The 19,735-nt window shown below is 37.5% G+C and overlaps 1 protein-coding gene across 1 annotated transcript; it reads right to left on the reverse strand.

The window, feature by feature from the left end:
- Positions 1-1,200: 1,200 nt before the first annotated feature.
- Positions 1,201-17,210, reverse strand: LOC149003342 (flowering locus K homology domain-like). Its single transcript, XM_089136363.1, has 8 exons — positions 16,968-17,210; positions 16,271-16,349; positions 10,937-11,226; positions 6,532-6,784; positions 4,188-4,336; positions 3,785-4,069; positions 3,306-3,500; positions 1,201-2,504 (listed from the first exon to the last, which is right to left on the reverse strand). Exons 2-8 carry the CDS (start codon positions 16,299-16,301, stop codon positions 2,328-2,330), a joined length of 1,380 nt encoding a protein of 459 aa, XP_088992489.1. The 5' UTR covers positions 16,302-16,349; positions 16,968-17,210; the 3' UTR covers positions 1,201-2,327.
- Positions 17,211-19,735: the final 2,525 nt, after the last annotated feature.

Raw genomic sequence — 19,735 nt, forward strand, 5'->3', positions numbered from 1 at the left:
GAGGGAGGGAAGAAGGGTTCTTCAAATCCAAATTTTCACTGCTTCTCAGTTGAAAGAAGAGTGGTAACATCACTCTTTTTCTCCCAACTCCCAATCATTATTTATTTATTAAATCAATTTTTGAAGGCTAAACACCCCAGAGAGAGTTTTCATTTATAATGAAAATTAAAAAAAAAAAAAAAAAAACTGTATTTAAAGGGGGGAAAATCTACATCAGCCATTATATTACGGGCAAAATATCTTTGTCATCTATCAACAATTGCATCTTCATTCCTAAGTTTATGACTTAATGAAGTAAATCATCAATCCTCTCTTGAATGCGGTGAAAGGATGTGAGTCTACAGTTATCAACTCATAATATTCGATATTTCAGTACTAACTTATTTTTGTAACATCACACAGAATGTGGGTTAGATTCATTAATGAGACATTAATAATTTTTTTTTCTTTTTCTAACTAAAAAGTCAAGCCACAATAAAAAATGTACACTCTAATTAAAAAAGAAATTGGCCATACATAAATAATTAAGTTCTCACACTTAGCTCGACAAGAAGCACTACCTGACATTTATTTGATTTACATTTTTGTTAGGATATCTATAATGGGTAAGTCAAGCATCAGTAGTCAGCTCTTTGTTATCATATTTCCCCATTTGCCTTCTGAATAAGGAATACTAATAGTTAAAATACTCACAATCAATATTTTTTTTTTTTTTTCTGGGTAAGGTAAAGAAAAATATTCACACTCAATCAAATATAGTACATTGGTATCAACTAATCCATATAATTCTAACTATTTTGCCTTGCATCTTTCTTTAACACACATATATGCTGTTGGGTTCTTAGTTTTCTCTTTTTTTTTTTTCTTTTTTATTCAAGTTGTAGCAAATAGCAATATTAATATTTATCAACCGGCCGGCAAGGATAGTAGCCTCTGAGATGTCAACAATAGACCTAGTCAAGGCTTCGAGCTCTGTTCGAGTCAGAAGCAGCAAAGTGGTCCCTGGAAGTTGGAAAGGTGAATATCAACTTTCTAATTAATGGCCACCAAAGGAGAAAAGATACTAGAGAATCTATTCAAATCATGCATTTCACTTTCATTTTCCAGAAGGTTGATGAGGTATTAAAAAAAAAGAGGGAATGTAGAGACGTATGCAAAGGATTCAATCCAAATGCAAGGATCTAATTCTCAACAGATTCCTTATTCTTTTTTTTTTTTGAGGAGAAAAGATGAGAGTGACAGAAAGAGTTCTATCAAATCAATTGACAAGATCACAATTTTGAGATCACAAATTTCAATTACAACAGTTACCACGCCCTAAGATCTTTCTTATATTTTCGAAGCATTCCCATTAAACATACCAGCAATAATCTCTTAATTAAGCAATTTTGTGGGTAAATGGAATCCTTTTGAAGGGTCAGGCATCAGGTAGAGTGAGACACTGGAACAAATTCGCCTTGAAAACCCAGAAGGAAGCAATGGGTATCAGAATAACTTTGAAGAAAGATGATCCGATAAAATTGCTATTCTTTCGAAATAAATCGACCAATTGTCAAGATACCAAAATGCTGGGATAAGCATACCTCTCCATCAGGAAAAGAAGGATAAGGAATGGACCCCTAGGATGGAAAAGAAAGAAATACAACACTGGGGGAAGACAGCGAGCTTATGACAATTAAAATCAGAGTTTGAGTCCTACTTTTCAGTTGATTCCTGAAGCAGACATCAGTAGAGAAACAATCAGATAAAAGTCATTGACGCAGACACACAAGAAATAACTAACACTCAAACAACTTACTAATAGACCGATCGAATTGGGCGGTGTAAAGGAATGTCGAATTGTATCGCCGACTTCCGCCTGTCTTGGTATTCCAGCTGATCCAGCCTATCAACAAATGCATCTTGGGGAAATAGTAGGAAGCGATTACCTTCAATGAAAACTTTAAATCTTGGACCATATTTACTGATCTCAAGATTTCATCACATCGCCAAAATGTAACCACAGTCCAAATCATCTCCCACAAGTGTGCCAAGTTGAAAACAGAAAAACAAAAGAAGAGAGATGCTATGATTGATAGGGAACAAGTACAGGAGAATCAGCCTCCAAATCACTCTGGGGATGTAGCAGATAACTCGGGCCCAACCCCAACCCCAACCCCAACCCCAATGTCCACCTAGTGTACAGAAGAAAAACCTAACAGAGTTCCCACAATTAAAAACAAACTAATAATGGCATCTCAATACAACAGTATGATTGCCCCTAATGATTTTTCTTGATTTCACTAGTGAATCCATATTTCAACTTACCATCTCAGTGCTACCAACTACTAATACCCATAACCAGCACCATATACTGAACCGTAGCCTCCAGCATTGTTGCCTGCATGCCCTGGATTGGATGGAGGAGAAGCATACATAGAACCATGTGCTTGATACGAATTATAGCCTTGGTCGTTGGAACCTCCAACTGGGTTTTGTGCTGGTGCAGCTTCAGCCATGAAATTCTGAAAAAAAAAACAAGAGAGTTTGTTCTTAACAAATATTATGATAAAGTCAGCAGACAAATGTAGCGCTGTTAAGAACGGATCTATTTCTGGGTCGTTTTGACATGATAGCTGGTGGGGTCTGGTGATCCAAGCACTGGACAAGAGGCCCTAAATGAATGAAGTAATCAAAAAATCATCGAAGTGTAGAAAGCTGACTACTAATTTTGTGTGAAATAAGCAACAATTGTGATGGTAACATGCATCATTAAGTGGCAGGTGTAGTGGTTGTTGACAGGACCTCAGGATTTGAAACACTCTCATTAGCAAGATTCTTTTGTTCATCTAACTTTTCCATGAAAAATGAATGTCGACTGGTTTCGGATGCCATACAAAATGTTCCTATTTGAATGAACCAAACTATCTGCAAGTCAAAGCTTGCAGACTATGAACCATGGGTAATCAGGATGATGGAACTGAGCTTCCGGGCTTAGCAGTAGATGCTCTAGAAAAGTAGAACTGTGGTTTAAAAGCAATACCAATTTCTTTAATATTATTAATGAAAACCTAAAAACCACTTCTTTGAGAAACAGAAGAATTCATTTCCTAGTGTATCTGAAAGTAACAAAAATGTGAATACTGAAGGATGCAAACACAAGGGGTTAAACTTCTAAAAATATACGCTAGAAAAATACCCAGGTCTACCCAATGAAGAGGTTATTCAATTCAATACACGCATCAGAAGTTCAGTGTGGCAACAAGGCAAAATAAAATATAAGCACAGAAACAAGAACCAGCCAAGACAAATGCCAAAGTACAAACCTGTATCAACTGCTGAGCTGCCTGGACCTGAGAGGAAGAACCATTTATCTCAACAGTCATCTCACCGGGCACTCCTCTTGTTTCCTGAATTGTGATTGTTGCCCCACTGGCACGTCGAATGTAACTTATACTTGCTCCTGCTGTCCCAATTACAGCATCAGCATAGGACAGAGGAATTTGCATGTGCTGCGTGACCTGTACCACACAGAACCCACTTTAGTCACAAATTAAGGTCAATTCGACTCCCCGAAAGCCAAACAATTAAATTGAATACATTAGAAAGATCTAATAAGAGAAATTTTAACTCTCTATAGCAGCTCGCACTCCCCCACCCCAAAAAAAAAACAAAAAATATCAATCCTTCATGGTAACCAAAACAAAAGTTTCACCAGTTCTTTCCACATCACATCTTACTGTCTCTGAGATATCAAATTAAATTTAAATGAAAAGAAAGAGAAAAGAAAAAAGAAAAAAAAAACCTGTGTAATGATCGACGGTGGCTGTTGTGTGTTTGCTGAAGGATGAGCCCCGATAGGTCCTTCTCTTCCATAAACAGACAGGCCCTGATGGGGTTGTTTGTCCATAGGCGGCATGTCAGGTGGCGGATAATAATTCTCATGCTGCCGCGGGGGTGGCATATATTGAGGGTTAGCTCCATAACCAGGGCTAGCTCCATAACCAGGACCACTCCCAACATTTGGAGGTGGGCCCCAAGACTGGTGTGGTGGCATGTTATGCTCCATCTGAGGGTTTGGCATTTGCATCTGATAAAGAAAGATAGATATACTGAACCCAAATAATTGAAATATAGCGATATTTCTACTCGAAAAAATTTAGAGAACCGAAAAAATAAACTGCTTGCCATATGATTCTATGCCTTACATGCATTTCAAATAATCCAATTACACTGCGGTCAACTAAAAACTTCCTGAGATGAGATGCAATTAGTTCGACTGCTTTATGCACACCGGAAGGCTCCCCTTGTATCTCAACAACTCTATCATCTTGCAGGGCAAAAACTGGAAGATCTTCTGCAGCAATTCAGAACAAAAAGGCCAAATAACAAGTCAAAAAAGATAGGAGTGCCAACAATTGGATGACATCAAGTAAAAAAGTGCAATCTGATGTACAAGCAGAAGTTATTTAGATCAAACAATATAGTATCTTCTTCCTATTTTTGAAACAACTAATAGCAAAAAAATTTAGGGAAGGTTATCGTTAAATATTTGAATGATCAAGCACAAATTTTTCTTACTTTTGAGAAGTGGTTAGAAATGAAAATTAAAAACAAGGAGAAAGAAGCTCACATACAAAGCCCTAAGACAATTCAGACGATCCAAACTTACTGATCCTTTGAAGATCAAGTAAATATGACTTTTAGCGTCCATGGCCAGAATTCTGAAGGAGATTCAGAACATGCATTGCACCTATCCCAATTTGCAACTCCAAATGAAGACGCTATTGAGGTACTTGATGACAAGTATACCATGATGAGAGGCGGCAAGGATTATTATTCTTTCCTTGTCAAGTGGAAAGGCAAGCCTGTCAAGTACAGCATTTGGATACATGGAGATGATTTTAAGCGCCTTGACCTAGAGCTTTATGACTTTATGACCTTTCCATGTCTTTTATCCATTCCTCGGAGATGAATGATTCCAAAGGGGAGGGGGGTTAATGCAGAACCAAGTTGTTTGGCAAGAAATATTAGAAAAGAATAAAGAAAACAGGGCTGATTCACTTCTGAACCGACCCCTTGGGCCATAGGGCCAAGTAGTTGCACACACGGATTCTAGAAGAGCCAAAACAGTGAACAGCATCCCATGCGTGCAACTACTTGGCCCTATGGCCCAAGGTGTTTGTTTAAAAGTGAACCAGCCCTGTTCTTTTTAATTCTTCGTCTTCTCATATATTTCTTGCCAAACAGCTTGGCATCCACACCATTGTTTGTTAACCAAAACCAGTCCATCAAATAAAATGTAAACGTAAAGGCTTTCCGATTATGTTTTCCCATGTTTTCCACTCAGCCAAAAAAAAAATGCAAGGCAGAAGTTAACAATATAAATTGACCCCTGCCTACAGCGCTTCTCTCCAACCAGTGAGATCCAGCAGGAGATAAGTTTGCAGCGATTGCACAGTTGCCCTACGGAATAAAACAATATCTACAAAGAATTTTATAAGCAGAGAATCAGGGATTGAACTCAAGCAAAATGCTGGTTAAGGGCTCTGATTGAATGGGAGAATATGATAACCAGAAATCTGGCTACATCAAATAGTAAAAACTAATAGAATTTGAAGATTCCTACTTGAAGGAATTCTAAAATCTAGAATAGATGAAAGGTTTACAAAAAGCCCAATTGGGGGTCAATTAAGTACCGAATACCAAGACTAATGGAAGTCAATAATTGGAAGTAAAACAGAATTTGGACATTGATGAAACTGAAACCAGACAAGCAGTAGAGAAACAGGAAATCAATTTGATGTTTAATTTTGAAGCTGTAAGAAGGTTCAGAACAAAAAGAAATTGGCAAGTCTGCAAGCAGAACTGAAATCCATAAGATTTAAGTTGGGGTACGAATTAAAGTAAATTCAGAAGGATGTGATTTTTATGCCACGAATACTCACTGCTAAACAATGATACGAAAAGAAAAGCGAATTGCAGAAAATGACTTTGAGATCAATGGAAAAATAAGAGAAAAATCAAGTCTGAAATACCAGTCCATATATTGAAGGAAGGAAGAAGAAAATAAAACTACAAAAATCTTTTAAAAACTCTTTCTTTACTGTTACTAAATGGACTTGTAGAAGAGGCCCGAGTAACTCACCATGGGCCAAAAGAAAATCCTCCCAGACCTGATTGTCCTACTTATACACTCTAATTGCATCACTATCCTACCAACCCCACACCTCTCAAGCCAAAAACAGTATTAAGTCTCCTAAAAAAGAAAAGCGTCAATTGTACATATTCATGCAGCATCAAATATATCCAGCAGCTGCCACGACAAAACATGACTAAAATAGAGCCCCTAACATAACATAAAAGAAAGGGGTGTAGCATAAGAGCAAATCCAGATCATTATTCAAAGAGCACAATACAAGATGACAAAAACAATAAACATAAAAGAATCAAGGAAAAGAAATCAAGAGAGGAAATAAATGATTATGAACAGAAATGATACTTTTCACAAAGCAAGCATCAATGATTGCCCTAAGCAGAACCACACAGTACCTTGCCCGAGAACTCGAACAATACAATTAGATGCTTCTTGAATAGATTTTATGGTAGCACCCTGCCTCCCAATTAGACTACCAGCTTGCGTAGCAGCCACTAGCAGCCTTGTTGATGCGGTAGCACCAGCACCTGGCGGAGCATGAGCAACATCACCATCCAAACCATCAATGGTGCGTCTATGAACCCTCAGTAGGCCATCCATTGCAGGAGGAATAGAAGCATCAGGCTCTTCTTTTGCTGAAATCAACACCTTTTGAAATAGCAACAAGTTGTGAACAATCAATAGCCAATTTTAAGGATTATGTAACGACATTATCTGAAATCTAATTTCTTCGGAGGATTGTAATACAACACATAAGTGCAAAATTTTCCTCTATGTATTTCACTTTGTAGTACCACACGTAAGTGCAAAAACCTTGTCAGACGCATTCCAGATTGACTGATCAACCTAAACCTAAGTAGTTAGGTATTTGTGATCCTGACTGGTATTATACATAATTGTAGATCTAAACCAGTTCAATTTCCAGGTGTTTTTTATGTATAATGTTCTTAACATTATTTTAAAACTAAGCATCTGAAATTCTTTATAAATAAATCCTTTTTTCAGTATAATATACCATACATTTTGTTATCAAAATCATGTTGTTAGTGAATAATGAACTCTTTGGGTTGACGAATAGTTTGACTGCCTCAAGAATCAAGATCATGACCAGCTGAAATTGGCATCTACTAACCAGACCACATGTTCTGATATTATTAATGGGTTAAGATGTAGGAGGTTAATCCCCCCCCCCCAAAAAAAAAAAAAATCTGAACTTGGCATGTATATTGTGTCAACATGGCAACCAAACATTTTGAGGCGGTTTTGCATCTAGGTGTGATCACCACACACACCGAGGAATCAACAGGTAGCTTTTATTTCTCCACATATTTTGCACATCCACATGGAACGCACATTATAAGGACGAGAGAGAGAGTAGCTTTTATTTCTCTACATATTTTGCACATCCACATGGAGCTCACATTATAAGGATGTGTGTGTGTGTGTGTGTGTGTGTGTGTGAGAGAGAGAGAGAGAGAGAGAGTAATAAAGCTCATACAAATAATTGGTTATTTTTGCACACTATGATTGATACCTTTAGAGAGTAATAAAGAAGCTCATACATATAATTGGTTATTTTTGCACACTATGATTGACACCTTTACCTAGTTCTTGCTCACCAAAATCACTTTGTTATCACGCCCACCATATTTTGGTAACAACAGGAATCCAAGCTTTTGGCACATCCCAATCTGCTTTATAATACGTCTTAATAAGCAAATCCCCCCCCCCCACAAAAGAAAAATACTTTTTTTTTTTTGGATGAATAACTAATTATATTAAAAAACAACTAGCAATATACAAGCACAAAGGAGCAAGGAGCTCAAGGGCAAAGAACAGAGTCCTCCACCAATTCAACTAGAATCAAGATAACTGTTCGAATTTTCCTGAAGTTACCGGGTTTCAGAACCTTGGCTGCCCAGCAAAATAGGGACTGAGAGCCTTGACAGTCTAGACAACAATTACTATCGACATAGATGAAAAGCTGTCTCCATAACAGTGGTGGCATCTTCTATCTTTTATTTTTTTTGGTTTTGCAAATGTAACTGTACCCTCATCACATCTCTAATTATTTAACCATGCAAATGGGTGACTACATTAGCTAACAATAATGTAACCTTCTTATGATGATTTGTTATTATGTGAAAATTCATTGATTTATAATGAAACCACGCCTTAATAAAATTTTGGGCCAAAAAAAGAAGGGGAAAAAGAAAAAAAACCATGCCTACTTTCTGGAAAGAATGAATAATATGACAATTTAAATTCCTTCAGTACTTTTCATGCTCCTCTGATCCAAATCCAATGCTTAATGAGTCAAACCATGTTGATAGTCCAGGTAAAATGCAAATCAAACAGACAAAAAGCCCTGGAAAGCATTATCAGCTTATCACCTCACATATAAACTAGATATAATACCTAGTTTCGGTTGGAATGACGAACCCAAACCCCTAGCTTGCCTTCCAATTAAAGCGGATGCTTAGAAAAGAAAACCATCACAATGTTTCTGTTAAGATATTGGTCATTCATCATAGGTTATCATGCGTGTACCCCAACTGAAGCCTTTCCTATAGCCCCAGCAACTCTTCCTCTCTCCCTTTCTGGACCTGGGGGATTTGTATGCTCCAACTTGAGGGGAAGTACTAAGATATTGGCCCAACAAGGCATCAAGTGCACCTTATTTACCCATTCCTATAGCCCCAGTTTTATTAAGCATGCGATTGTGTAACTCAAGATACAAAGTTCTTTCCAATGTGAGAATCCTTGGGAGTTAAGTGAAGCTGTTCTGTTTCTAGATTGTTTCCTCGGAGGTATCTTATGCCGTGTGTAGTATTCCAGCATATTGTTAATGCTTTTTTTTTAATTTGGTGAACACATTGTTAATGTTTTTTTTATTTGGTGGATGCATATTGTTGATGCAGACCTCAGGAATATGCTGCTATGGTGGCTTTGACAGAAGACAAACTTGACAAATAGGAAGAACAGAACTCCACAAGGAAAAGGGGGAAGAATCAATAATCTTGTTCGATTACACTAAATTTTCCTCAGTTCATTCTAATCTTAATTGGGTGTTACAAGCATGTACTTAAAACAAAACACAAATTCTAGTTGAAATATGAAACTAAAAACAAAGTTCAAACCAAAATGTCACTCCAATGTAGGAAAGCTGAAACAATTAAAAGACTAAAAAATCAAACTGAAATAATTTACTTAAGTCCAACTCTCATTGTGGACCACTGGACCGGGTTTTTTGGGGTTGGACTGAAACAATTCGAGCAGTCTCTAGATACTGCATCAATTGTTTGGTTTTCTGGACATCATTTTTACTCCCGTTTGAGTTACAATGGTTGTGCAGAGTCCATACAGGTATTGACATAGATAGGCCACCGACAACTTTTATCAGAACCAAGAGAATGTTCAACTTACAATTCAGGCAAATAATGGATGTTCAGAGTACCAACATATCAAGCATTTAGTTCACTTATAACATATAGGAAGCGAGCTGGATGGACAAAGAAAAAGAATTTGAGTAATGTTTTCCCTTTTTTTGGTGGTGGACTCTGAATTCCACATGAAAACCAACAAAAATTGTTTATCTAGAAGGTTTTACATAGATTATAGAACTTTGATTCACGAAATTGTTCTGGTGACATTTTAGAGGAGGATAATGCCTAACAGATCTGCCTTGAAAAGTAATTATTATTACAGGTTTCATTTGAACTCAGTCAGTGATATGATTAATTAATATAAATTTTTTTTATTATATGACTAAATTCACTTCAAAACTAGGAAGCATTTTATTTAGGTGATTAAGAATGATCTTCCACATGTATTAAACTAATTATGATCTGAAGCTTTTGAAGGAGTTTAACCAAGGATGAGAATCAGTCAACCAAGTTCTGAAGTTACCAGGTAAAATGCAGAGCTCTTGGTTCAGATGTTCTTACAAGGTATCTCTGAATGCTTATCAGATCTACTTTTCAGCACTTGTAATGCTCAATGCTGATCCCTGCAATCTGGACCAGTGGTTCTTCTAATATGGAGTCACTTTGGTGACTGATTTGTTGCCTTAGGTTGGCGGGCAGAACCTGCACAGATTCATCTCAGTTATTGTGATGAAAGGCACCATATTCGGATTAATGCCCTGTTTAATGTGATACTTCTTTTTTATGTTCTTAGCATTGTAATTATTTTATAGTAAGACATGCATTTAGAATTTTATCATGGGATTTACCATTGATGATATTCCATCCTCACTGAAACTAATATACATTTTTAGATTAGAAGTAGGAGATCTTTCAATCTTTTATCACTATCAGATTGCTAGTTAGGTTTCCTCAGTATACAGAAATAGTTTCAGAGGCATTCTAAGATGTCTGCTGTTAGTGGGTGGAAGCTAAGGATTTTACAGTAATGGATTTGTCATGTCCCAAGCAGGGGAGTTAAATAGGTATCCATCATGTGACCAAATGTCTACTATATCAATTAACAAAACATCTGCATGCAACTAAAAGCATGTTCAACCAAAAGAGCACCAAACTAGATTTACTGGTTAATTAGTAAAACATGCAACCTGAAAATAAAAACACCTTCATAATGCAGTCCTACACATGCAAGAATCTCATATAAAATGCCAAAATTTTCAGTTGGCTTGGAAGCTAAAGACTAACACCAGATGAATAATGTATGACTTCACCACAAAATATAACTGGGCTAAACACACGAGGATCTGAAATGCATTGATTGGATCTTCATGTTCAAATTTCAGTAAAATTAGATTGTCTTCTAAGAAGAACTTACAGCCCTTTCTGAAGTGCCTGGAGGACCATCAAGAATTTTTATACGAGCTCTCGTCTCCTCACACATTCTTTTGATAAACTCCCCTTTACGGCCAATGATGCCACCAACTTTTGGTGAAGGAACCAATAAACGGAATACACTCTCCCCTGGCCATCCAGGCCACCTCTTTTCGCCACCAGAAACTCCCAAATCATCATCATGCCCTCGTTTTGGTTGAGGGAGTGAATTCCCAGGAGGCACAGTCATCTCAGGCTCATCAAAACTCTCCCCTGTTGCAGCTATCTGTTGCACTGGACCATCCAAAGTTCGAGACCAGTAAATAAACTAATTCAACAACAAAGATAAAACTCGATGCATAAACTATCCTGCTAGAAATTTAAAGAGTAACTGACAAAAGAAAATTTGAAATTTTAGATGCTTCATATAAAAGTTTACTACTGAAGATGGATGTGCCAAAGAGAGGAATGGGAGGGGGGGGGGGAACAAAAAGAAGAAGAAAGAGCAGCAGCAGCATCAAGACTGAATTTAATTTTCCCATCCACAAAACATGCAAGAAAGGAAGCACTAAGGATGCAACAGTAACATTATACTAAAATTAAAATAAGTGAACATTAGTGTGTTTCCATCAGAAGGCTTCGTCTTTTGCCAATTAAACAAAAGAAGGGCTCCCAGAGACATCAGGGTCAGGGAGCCAACCACTGAGGAGTGCGAAACACAGTTCATCAATAAGAGGTGGGAAGGAAAGAATTAATTGGGCCTTAAGGTGGTTAACCAAGTATGTTTTACTCATTTCAAATTTACATCTTAGAAATATGCTCGTCAAACATTCTGTTTCTCACCAAAAATAAACTCTTTCAGAATCTTTGGACAAACATGCTAGATCAACGAGCATATTTCAGATCACAAAATGTGATCGTCCCAAACTTTCAGAATCTTGAGAAACAAAATGTTTGACGGGCATATTTCAGATCTAACGGTTTGTCAAAAATAAAAATTTTGTTGGGGGTGAGGTTCCTAAAGTTTGGGACAGATCTAATGGTTAGATGGCATAGATGTGACATTAAACTTAGGGGCTCTTAAAAAGTTCAAAAATTCCATAACTTCAAGAAAAATAAAAAAAAGTGGGTGATATGAGAAGAGGAATGGGATTAAGTGCTGACTTGTCAATAACCTGTAACACAAGCCTCGTAATGAGGTGCGATGGAGATCGAAAGATGTAGAGGCAAGCTACAAGCACTGCCGAAGGAGAATCCTTAAAATAGAAACCCTAGGTTGGTTGCTCAATCACATGACGGTCCGTTACCACTAATGAGAAGCTCCAATTCTACCTTGCTCTTAGGGGGCAAAACACTTTTTAGTAATTGTAATCTCCAGTCTGTAGTCTGTTACATGCCCAGGGCTTTATTTATAGCCTTTTATAATATGTCCTGTGAAATTAGGACTTGGAAACTGACTTTCCTAGTTGTACTCACCATGCTAATCCAAATTCAAATAGGACTCTCATAACTAAACATAAAAGAGTCCTTATCATATCCTAGACTATCAAGCATTCTTAAACTAAAAGAGAACATAAAAAGACTATTCTGCCCTTATAACTTAAATTGGGCAGAATTTACATAATTAGATCAATTAAAACTAATCTATTTTCATACTTGGCCTGGATGTCAAATTTCACACTCACAGAATAGGCCCATGACCAAAAACATATTAAACAAAGGCCCAACCATCAATCCCTCATATCTATCAACCCCAGGTTAATTTCAAAGGAAAAAAAGGTCAATTTGGTGCTGAATCCACATAAAAAAAAAACAACAGCTACATAACCTCAGCACACAGCAGTGCAAAAACTCATAAAATCAGCTATCCCAGTCTATTTTCTGATGGGGTTACATGGTAGCATATAAAAAGGAACAATAAGAATCTGAATCAGATTAAAAAACCGGCACCCGAGATGAATTAATCTATGTGATCTAACTCCCAAAAGAATATAGTAAAACAAATTATGAAAATATCCCTAAGCAAACTATGTGCATAGCTGCATCAAACAGACTCAAGCTGTGTGACGCTAGTAGTCTTCTAGGACTTTCTATTTACACTAACTTCTTATACTTGATTGAGGGACTTTTATGTGTTTATAGTGAAGGCAGACTCCTCTGGCATTAGAGGCACAATTAGAGAATGTTAGTGGAGGGTATTTCTCCTTTCTTGGGCTCTATAGAAAGCTGTGTATTTGTTCACACAAACTTGCATACCTCTTTTCTTTCATACCATGTTCTCCATCATCCTCTGCAAGTAAGTTTTAGTCACCATGGTTGCATTCAACATTGCACCCACATGGAGGCACAGACACAAGCTTGGGAGGCCCATTCTGCACTATGTTCTCAATCATCCTTGAAAGATCTGTTAGACACAATTATATTCAATATTGACTCCATTTGAAGGGCTAAACACAAGCCTGGAGGCCTACAAGGTACCTGTAGCAGCCCAACAGGCTGGAAACATGCTTTGGTAGTATGTTATAGGTTGGACCTTTTATTTTGTTGGGTTTCATTGTAATGAGACCTAATTCATGAGCCAGTAAAGTAAGGATGAAAGGCTTCAAGGTAGATAGATTACTCATAGCATTCAGAGACTTATTTTGAGTTTATTCAATTTAAGCATAGTTGTCACAATGTCTAAATGACTAAGGAATTACCAACACAGTGTCAGTTTAGAAAAATACGGTGGCCCTTGCTGTCAAGGTGCTAGACGGTAAGGAGCCCCCTATGCAATGCTGATGGCTATGAATTTTGGTTGGTGTGAAGTGATTATGAGTGCATTTACGAGTAATTTCATGGAATTTGAGAGGCTATGTATAAGGGTTACCCAAAAAGAATTATATGTATACCTCTTCTTGTAGGTCAAAAAGTTCAAATGATCAAATTGAAGCATTTTTTAAGACTTATGGAGCTGTTGTGTCACACTGGACTTGGTAATCTAGACTTGAATGCTTCCTTTTTCTTCTATCCTGATATGCTCTAATCAAGTGTGATAATACCCTGTTCTCTTCCTGTTTCTTCTTGTCATTTGTCTTGATTCCACACCAGGTGGAACCCATGATTCTGGAATAATTTGCAAATTTCCAAATACAATCATATTCTTTAGAATAGTTTTATTTCATCAACTCTTTCACCCTACTATGTCTAATTGAGTCTACATAAATCCAGGTATAGGTGCCAGGGACCAGGGTCTATAGGCAACAAAGGCTACTAAATCTACAGAAATCTAAGCATAGGTGGCATAGCATTTAGGCAACAAAGGCATTAGAGTAGCTCCAGATGCATGTGAACAAAGTGTAGAAGCACCTGGGCACCAAGGACATGGCTTGACAAATGTGGATCCAATTATAATTGTAGCTCTTATTCCCATTACTGTAGAGAACTGTCGTAGAGTGGTTTGAGAGCTTGATGTGAACACAAGGATCCCCTGGCCGAAAGCTCAAGTGGGGCCCCCAAGACGGCTTCAAGAAACCACCTATTGCTTGGCCGAACCCTTACTTGGGGGGTATTTTGCGCATTTTACCTTTAATTTATTTCTGAAATTAATCTTAGGATTTTCCAGAATATTAGTTGAGTCCAGTTTGTAGAGTCAGGTTTGGTTTTGCTTAAGAGTCCAATTTGATTTAAAGTAGGTTGCTTTGGTCTTAAGTTATCTAATTAGCATATGCTTAACAGAATAACTAAAAGTGTGTTAGAGGGATTCCAATCTAAGGGTTGTAATCTCGTAGTAATTTGATTACCCTTTTAAAGTGTTCGGATAAGAGTCTAGTCCTATATAAGAGTTGGTGTCATTATTTTCAGGCTATAAATAGCATATTCATGTAAGTTATTTTCAGCTTGGATTGTTTAATAAATTGAGTGTTTTGCCAAGAGGTGGCAGGGTTCCTTTGAGGAGACCCTACGGTTGTCTAGTGAAGCATTCTAAACTTGCATCCACTCTTCAAAAGCATTCAGCATTCAAGTTCTAGTTTCAGTTCTGCAGATTCAGCCATCATCTTCAGCCTTTAAACCCTCAATTCCCACAAGTACAGTCAGTCTTCAATCTGCAACATCCAGTTCAGATCAGTCCCAAGCAAGTCCCGCACCTCTACAGCCCATCGCAGCCATCCTCACCTCTGTTCTGCTCCCATGCACAACAGAGTTCCCCTCCCCCTGTTCACAGACCCTCCAGCCCTCTTCCCCACCTAGTACAGACCAATAGAGACCCTCTCCACCCTTCTGCGACTCCCTTAGACCCATCCCCAGCTTTCCCCCAGCTCTCCCCTAGCTCCTTACCCCTTCTCCCCACGGCACCAAATCCTAACCCTCTTAGGAACCACTGATTCCCAGGCCCTTCTCCATCCCTTTCACCTCCATTAGAATCGCAGGAAGCCTTAGATCATAGTCCAAACCATTGTTTCCCAAATCAGCCCAATTTCTGGAGTTTAAAATTTACTGCACTTCATCTTCTTCAAAAAGAATTGCAGTTTTTTTTTTTTTTTGAATTTTCAAAAAACCTTAAGTGCCTAAAAATCCCAAACGTCATTCACTGAAACAAATTCTGAACTGCAGAATATTATCATCCATAGGTCTGAACAGCAGGACAGCAAATCCTTCTTCCTTCCCCTACCCTAGCCAAAACCCCAGCTGGACTGTTAGATTCAAATTTCAAATCTGAATTCTGACAACCAATAAAATTCAGATCTGGATTCCATTCTCAACAGGCCTGATTGCTTTAAAACCCCTAACAAACCCCTCTGCCTATTGCTGGAATTTCCTAAGCAGCCACATTTTAGGGAAATTATAGCTTTAACGTTAACCCTAGATCCGTGGTTACATAAGAGCCTGAGGGTTATTCCATTTTCAAGATTAGCATTGTTTAAATTTAGGCAACAGACAATTGCAAATTAGGTCAGGTATAATTCAATTATTCCAAAGAAAGTATATAATAAAAACTCATCTACATAATCTAACCTTCAGATAAGATGCGCTAGCCTTCCTTGGTAACTGATCTAATGATTAGTGATGACTCATCTCCAAATATGGAATCAAGACAAGGTTGCAAAGCATATAAGCAAAAATAGAACAGCTTTTACTACTGTTTAATTGGTTTCATCTAGTTTTCATTAATGATATTACTTTCCCTTCTTTCTGGATCCTGTGTACACTTCATTTTACATATGCAATATTACATCATAAAAAATAGCACAAAATTAACACACAGAAAATCACATGGAATAACTCAACGGATATGTATTAGAAATTGCATTCAGAAAAAAGAATTCCCAAAATGCTTAAACTTTTGAGTTTTACATACTTGTCTGCTGAAGCTCTTCTAGATCAGCCATCCTAAGAAGAAATTATCAATATCCAGAGAAAATATACCAGCAACCAACCTGACCATAGAAAATGATTCAGTCTTCCAATTCACCAAAGTCGTTTTATAGTAAGAATTCAACTTGGCAGGTACATATCAGTACACATTATCATATACGTGAGAACACACAACATCAACTCATAAACAGATAATCTGCCCTGAGTGAGACAATCCATAACCCTGCTTCGGAGTGTAAATGAAACATAAAATGCCATGGTAAAAAGCCCCATGAAACAAAGGCGAGAAATAAGGATATAGAGGAATTTAAGTAAAAAATACGAATGAAAAGAGAAGAAACATTAATATCATTGCTTCCTATTATCCTAAACCCAGAATACAGGAACCTCACAATATATCAATTCCGCCATGCCAGAAACTAACTCTACTGGGTAGCCCCCATTCTAACTGAAAGATAATTAAAGGATAAAACAAATAGTTTCGTAATCAATGTAGAAAGAGCGAGTAAAATCAAGTTCAAGAAAGCTTCACAAACGCAGGCAACAAGAGTTAAAGCACCAAAAGCGAAGGAAACAAAAACAGAATTGGACAGAGAATAACAAGTAAATAAAAGCATATAAGTAGAAGACGAAAGCCGACACTGAACCCTAAGAACTTCAAGTGACTTGAACTAACTTACAAGGAGGTTTTGCTAATCGAGTTCTCAATAGATAATAATGGCTGGTTGCCGTACGACGCGTCGACGATGAGAAACCCTATATAGCTAGCTTCTACTGTCTCCTGCTGTTTTATTGGTTTTGCAGGATTTTGGGGCCGCGAGAGGCTGCGACGGAGAAGCTCGGGTGGTTAAAGCCGGCGCGTAAGAAGATTAGGTAACGCAGGTTTTGTGACGATGGCTTTAGGTGTCCTAGGCTTCCAAAATATGACCTGTTATACTTTTTATTGACGTGACAGTCCCCACAATTCGAAGGTACTGTTTGTTTTCACGTAAAATGATGGGAAATTCACGGATCAGCTATTCTCAACTTTCTCTTTACAAAACTAACCGCCCATTGTTTCAATTAAAAAAGTTTGGCATATTAAATAAACATAAAAGTTTTTTACATAAACCCCCTTCGTTTCTATTTGATACTCAGCGCACCCCTTCAAAATTGAATCGAATCTTATAAGGCCCCATTTATATTTGACACCGTTCAGTTTTTGTTAGTTTTAACTTTAATTTAGCAATTTTACCCTTGTTTGAATAAATTTATTTAAAATCTTAAAAAAATTTATCTGAGGGTGTGAAGAGTGAAGATGCCTTGTAAAGTTTTCATTTTGAAAGAGGTACATCATGTTTCCAATGGAAATGAAGGGGACTCATGTAAAAGAATTCTTACAATTATTATTTAGGATTTCAAATAAATTTATAAAGTGAGAGTAAAATTGTAAAAACAAATTTGAAACAAAAGGAAACTTGACGGTGTTAAATGTGGAGGGGCTTCGTAAAGTTTCAATTTTGAAGGGGTGCACTGAATTTTCAATTGAAATAGAGGGGCTCACGTAAAAAGCTCTAATCATTATCTTTATTTGGAAACTCCAACCACTTTGTTCTTTTTCTTTATTACTTTCAAAACTGCCTGATATGTCAATATAGTTTGTTTTAAGGATAAAAATGTCTAATGACAATTAAAAAAATAACTTTTGATTAGTTTTATAAGCCCAAAACCAGTGTCAACTAATTTTATTAATTGAAATATTGAGTGTCTATTTTTATAAAAAATAAAACCTAAAAATAGCTATTCATATAATTTTTCCTAAAATAATTCAAGTGGAAAAAAAGGTAAAAGGCCTGTTTAGTCCCATGGCACAAATCCATCATTACTCTGAAAGAAAAGTATCAAGTTCTATTATGAATGTGGCGGGAAGATCAAGGGTTAATCAAGGGTATCAGTGTAAAGAACAGGGCTCCCCATATTTCCCATCTCCTCTTTGCTAATGATTGTTTAATATTTTCTGAAATGAATCTTCAACAAATTAGTCATTTCAAAAGCCTGTATTACCAAGCCAACGGCCAAGCAATCAATGAAAGTAAATCATCATCTATTTTTAGCCCCATTACCCCGGTTCGTTTTTAAAGGTGATTCGCTCGGATTCTCAAAATCAAGTATGGTGAAGGTCCATCAAAATATTTAGGTTTTCCCTCTAACTTTGGAGTCAAGAAGTCAGATATTTTCAAAGAGATGGGTGAGAAAGTTAGCAAGAGAACCCAAGGCTGGAAAGCTAAGTTACTCCCCAAGCTGGCCGTGAAACACTCATCAAATCAGTGTCATTTGCTATTCCTTCATATGCAAGGTCTCACTTCCTCCTACCGGCGGCTCTTCATAATGATTTAAGAAGGTCAATTTCAAATTTCTACTAGGGTTAGAGGAGAGGAACACAGAGTACATTGGACGTCTTGGTCAATCTGTGCAAATCTAAGGATAAGGGGGGGGGGTTCGGCTTTCATGACCCTATCCTTCACAATTGGGCCTTGCTTTCCAAGGTAGCATGGCTGTTATGGGCCCACCCTAAATCCATTTGGGTGAAATTCATCAAAGCTGTGTATTTTCCCCATTGTGACTTTATGGAGGCCCGGAAGGGATCCTGCTCTTCGTGGGCTTGGCAAAGTATTATTAAAGGCAGAGAAGTTTTCCGATTGGGCCTCATTAACCTAATTGAAAATGGAGAAAATACCCCAATTTGGTATTCAAACTGGATTCCAAGATTACCCAACTTCAAGATTTTTTCTGCTAAGCCCAGAGGATGTTCACTTCAGTGAGTCTCCGACCTTATTGAGCCCACTTCAAGATCTTTGAACATAAATCTATTATAACAACTATTTATAGATTAGGAAGTGAATGCAATTCAAAAAATCCAACTCGGCCAATTACCATCTGAAGACTCAGTTGTCTGGGGGGAGCTTCTAATGGCGTCTTCTCTGTTAAGAGCGCCTATCATGTGCAGTGCAACCGCAGGGATTCCCAAGCCTTACTTGCTCCTTCATCCTCTTGTCGACATAAATGGGAAGAAGTATCTCCTAAGTCATGGAAAATGTTTTGGAAAGCTTAGTGTTACCCTAAAGTTCAGACATTTCTATGGAAGGCAGTGAACAAGGGATAATCTTCAAACCACGCAAATCAGGTGTGATCCTACCTGTAGAAGATGTGGCATAGAAGTGGAATCAATTGACCATCTCTTATTCAATTGTGACTTTTCACGAGCGATCTAGTTTGGTATGGGGCTCATCGGATTGATTGATTCGTAGAATCAAAAATCCCTGATCAACATCATCAACAACTGGGGCAACTGGCAATTTCCTGATTCGAAAGTGAGTAGAGAGGCATTCAGTTTATTCTTGTTCACCTGTTGGTTCTCTTGGTTAGCAAGAAATGATCTGAGCTGTAATGGGATGATCTGGAGCCCTGA

Source organism: Hakea prostrata, chromosome 10 (genome assembly GCF_041222555.1).
Source record: "Hakea prostrata isolate BN-2017 chromosome 10, UWA_Hpros_2, whole genome shotgun sequence".
Lineage (NCBI taxonomy): Eukaryota > Viridiplantae > Streptophyta > Magnoliopsida > Proteales > Proteaceae > Hakea > Hakea prostrata.

Coding starts and splice junctions, on each gene's coding strand:
- LOC149003342 (XM_089136363.1), bottom strand. CDS start 16,301: ATGGCTGATCTAGAAGAGCTTCAGCAGACAA. Junction 11,227..16,270: donor AGAAGAGCTTCAGCAGACAA/GTATGTAAAACT, acceptor TGGATGGTCCAG/TGCAACAGATAGCTGCAACA. Junction 4,070..4,187: donor TTGGATTATTTGAAATGCAT/GTAAGGCATAGA, acceptor TTTCTTTATCAG/ATGCAAATGCCAAACCCTCA.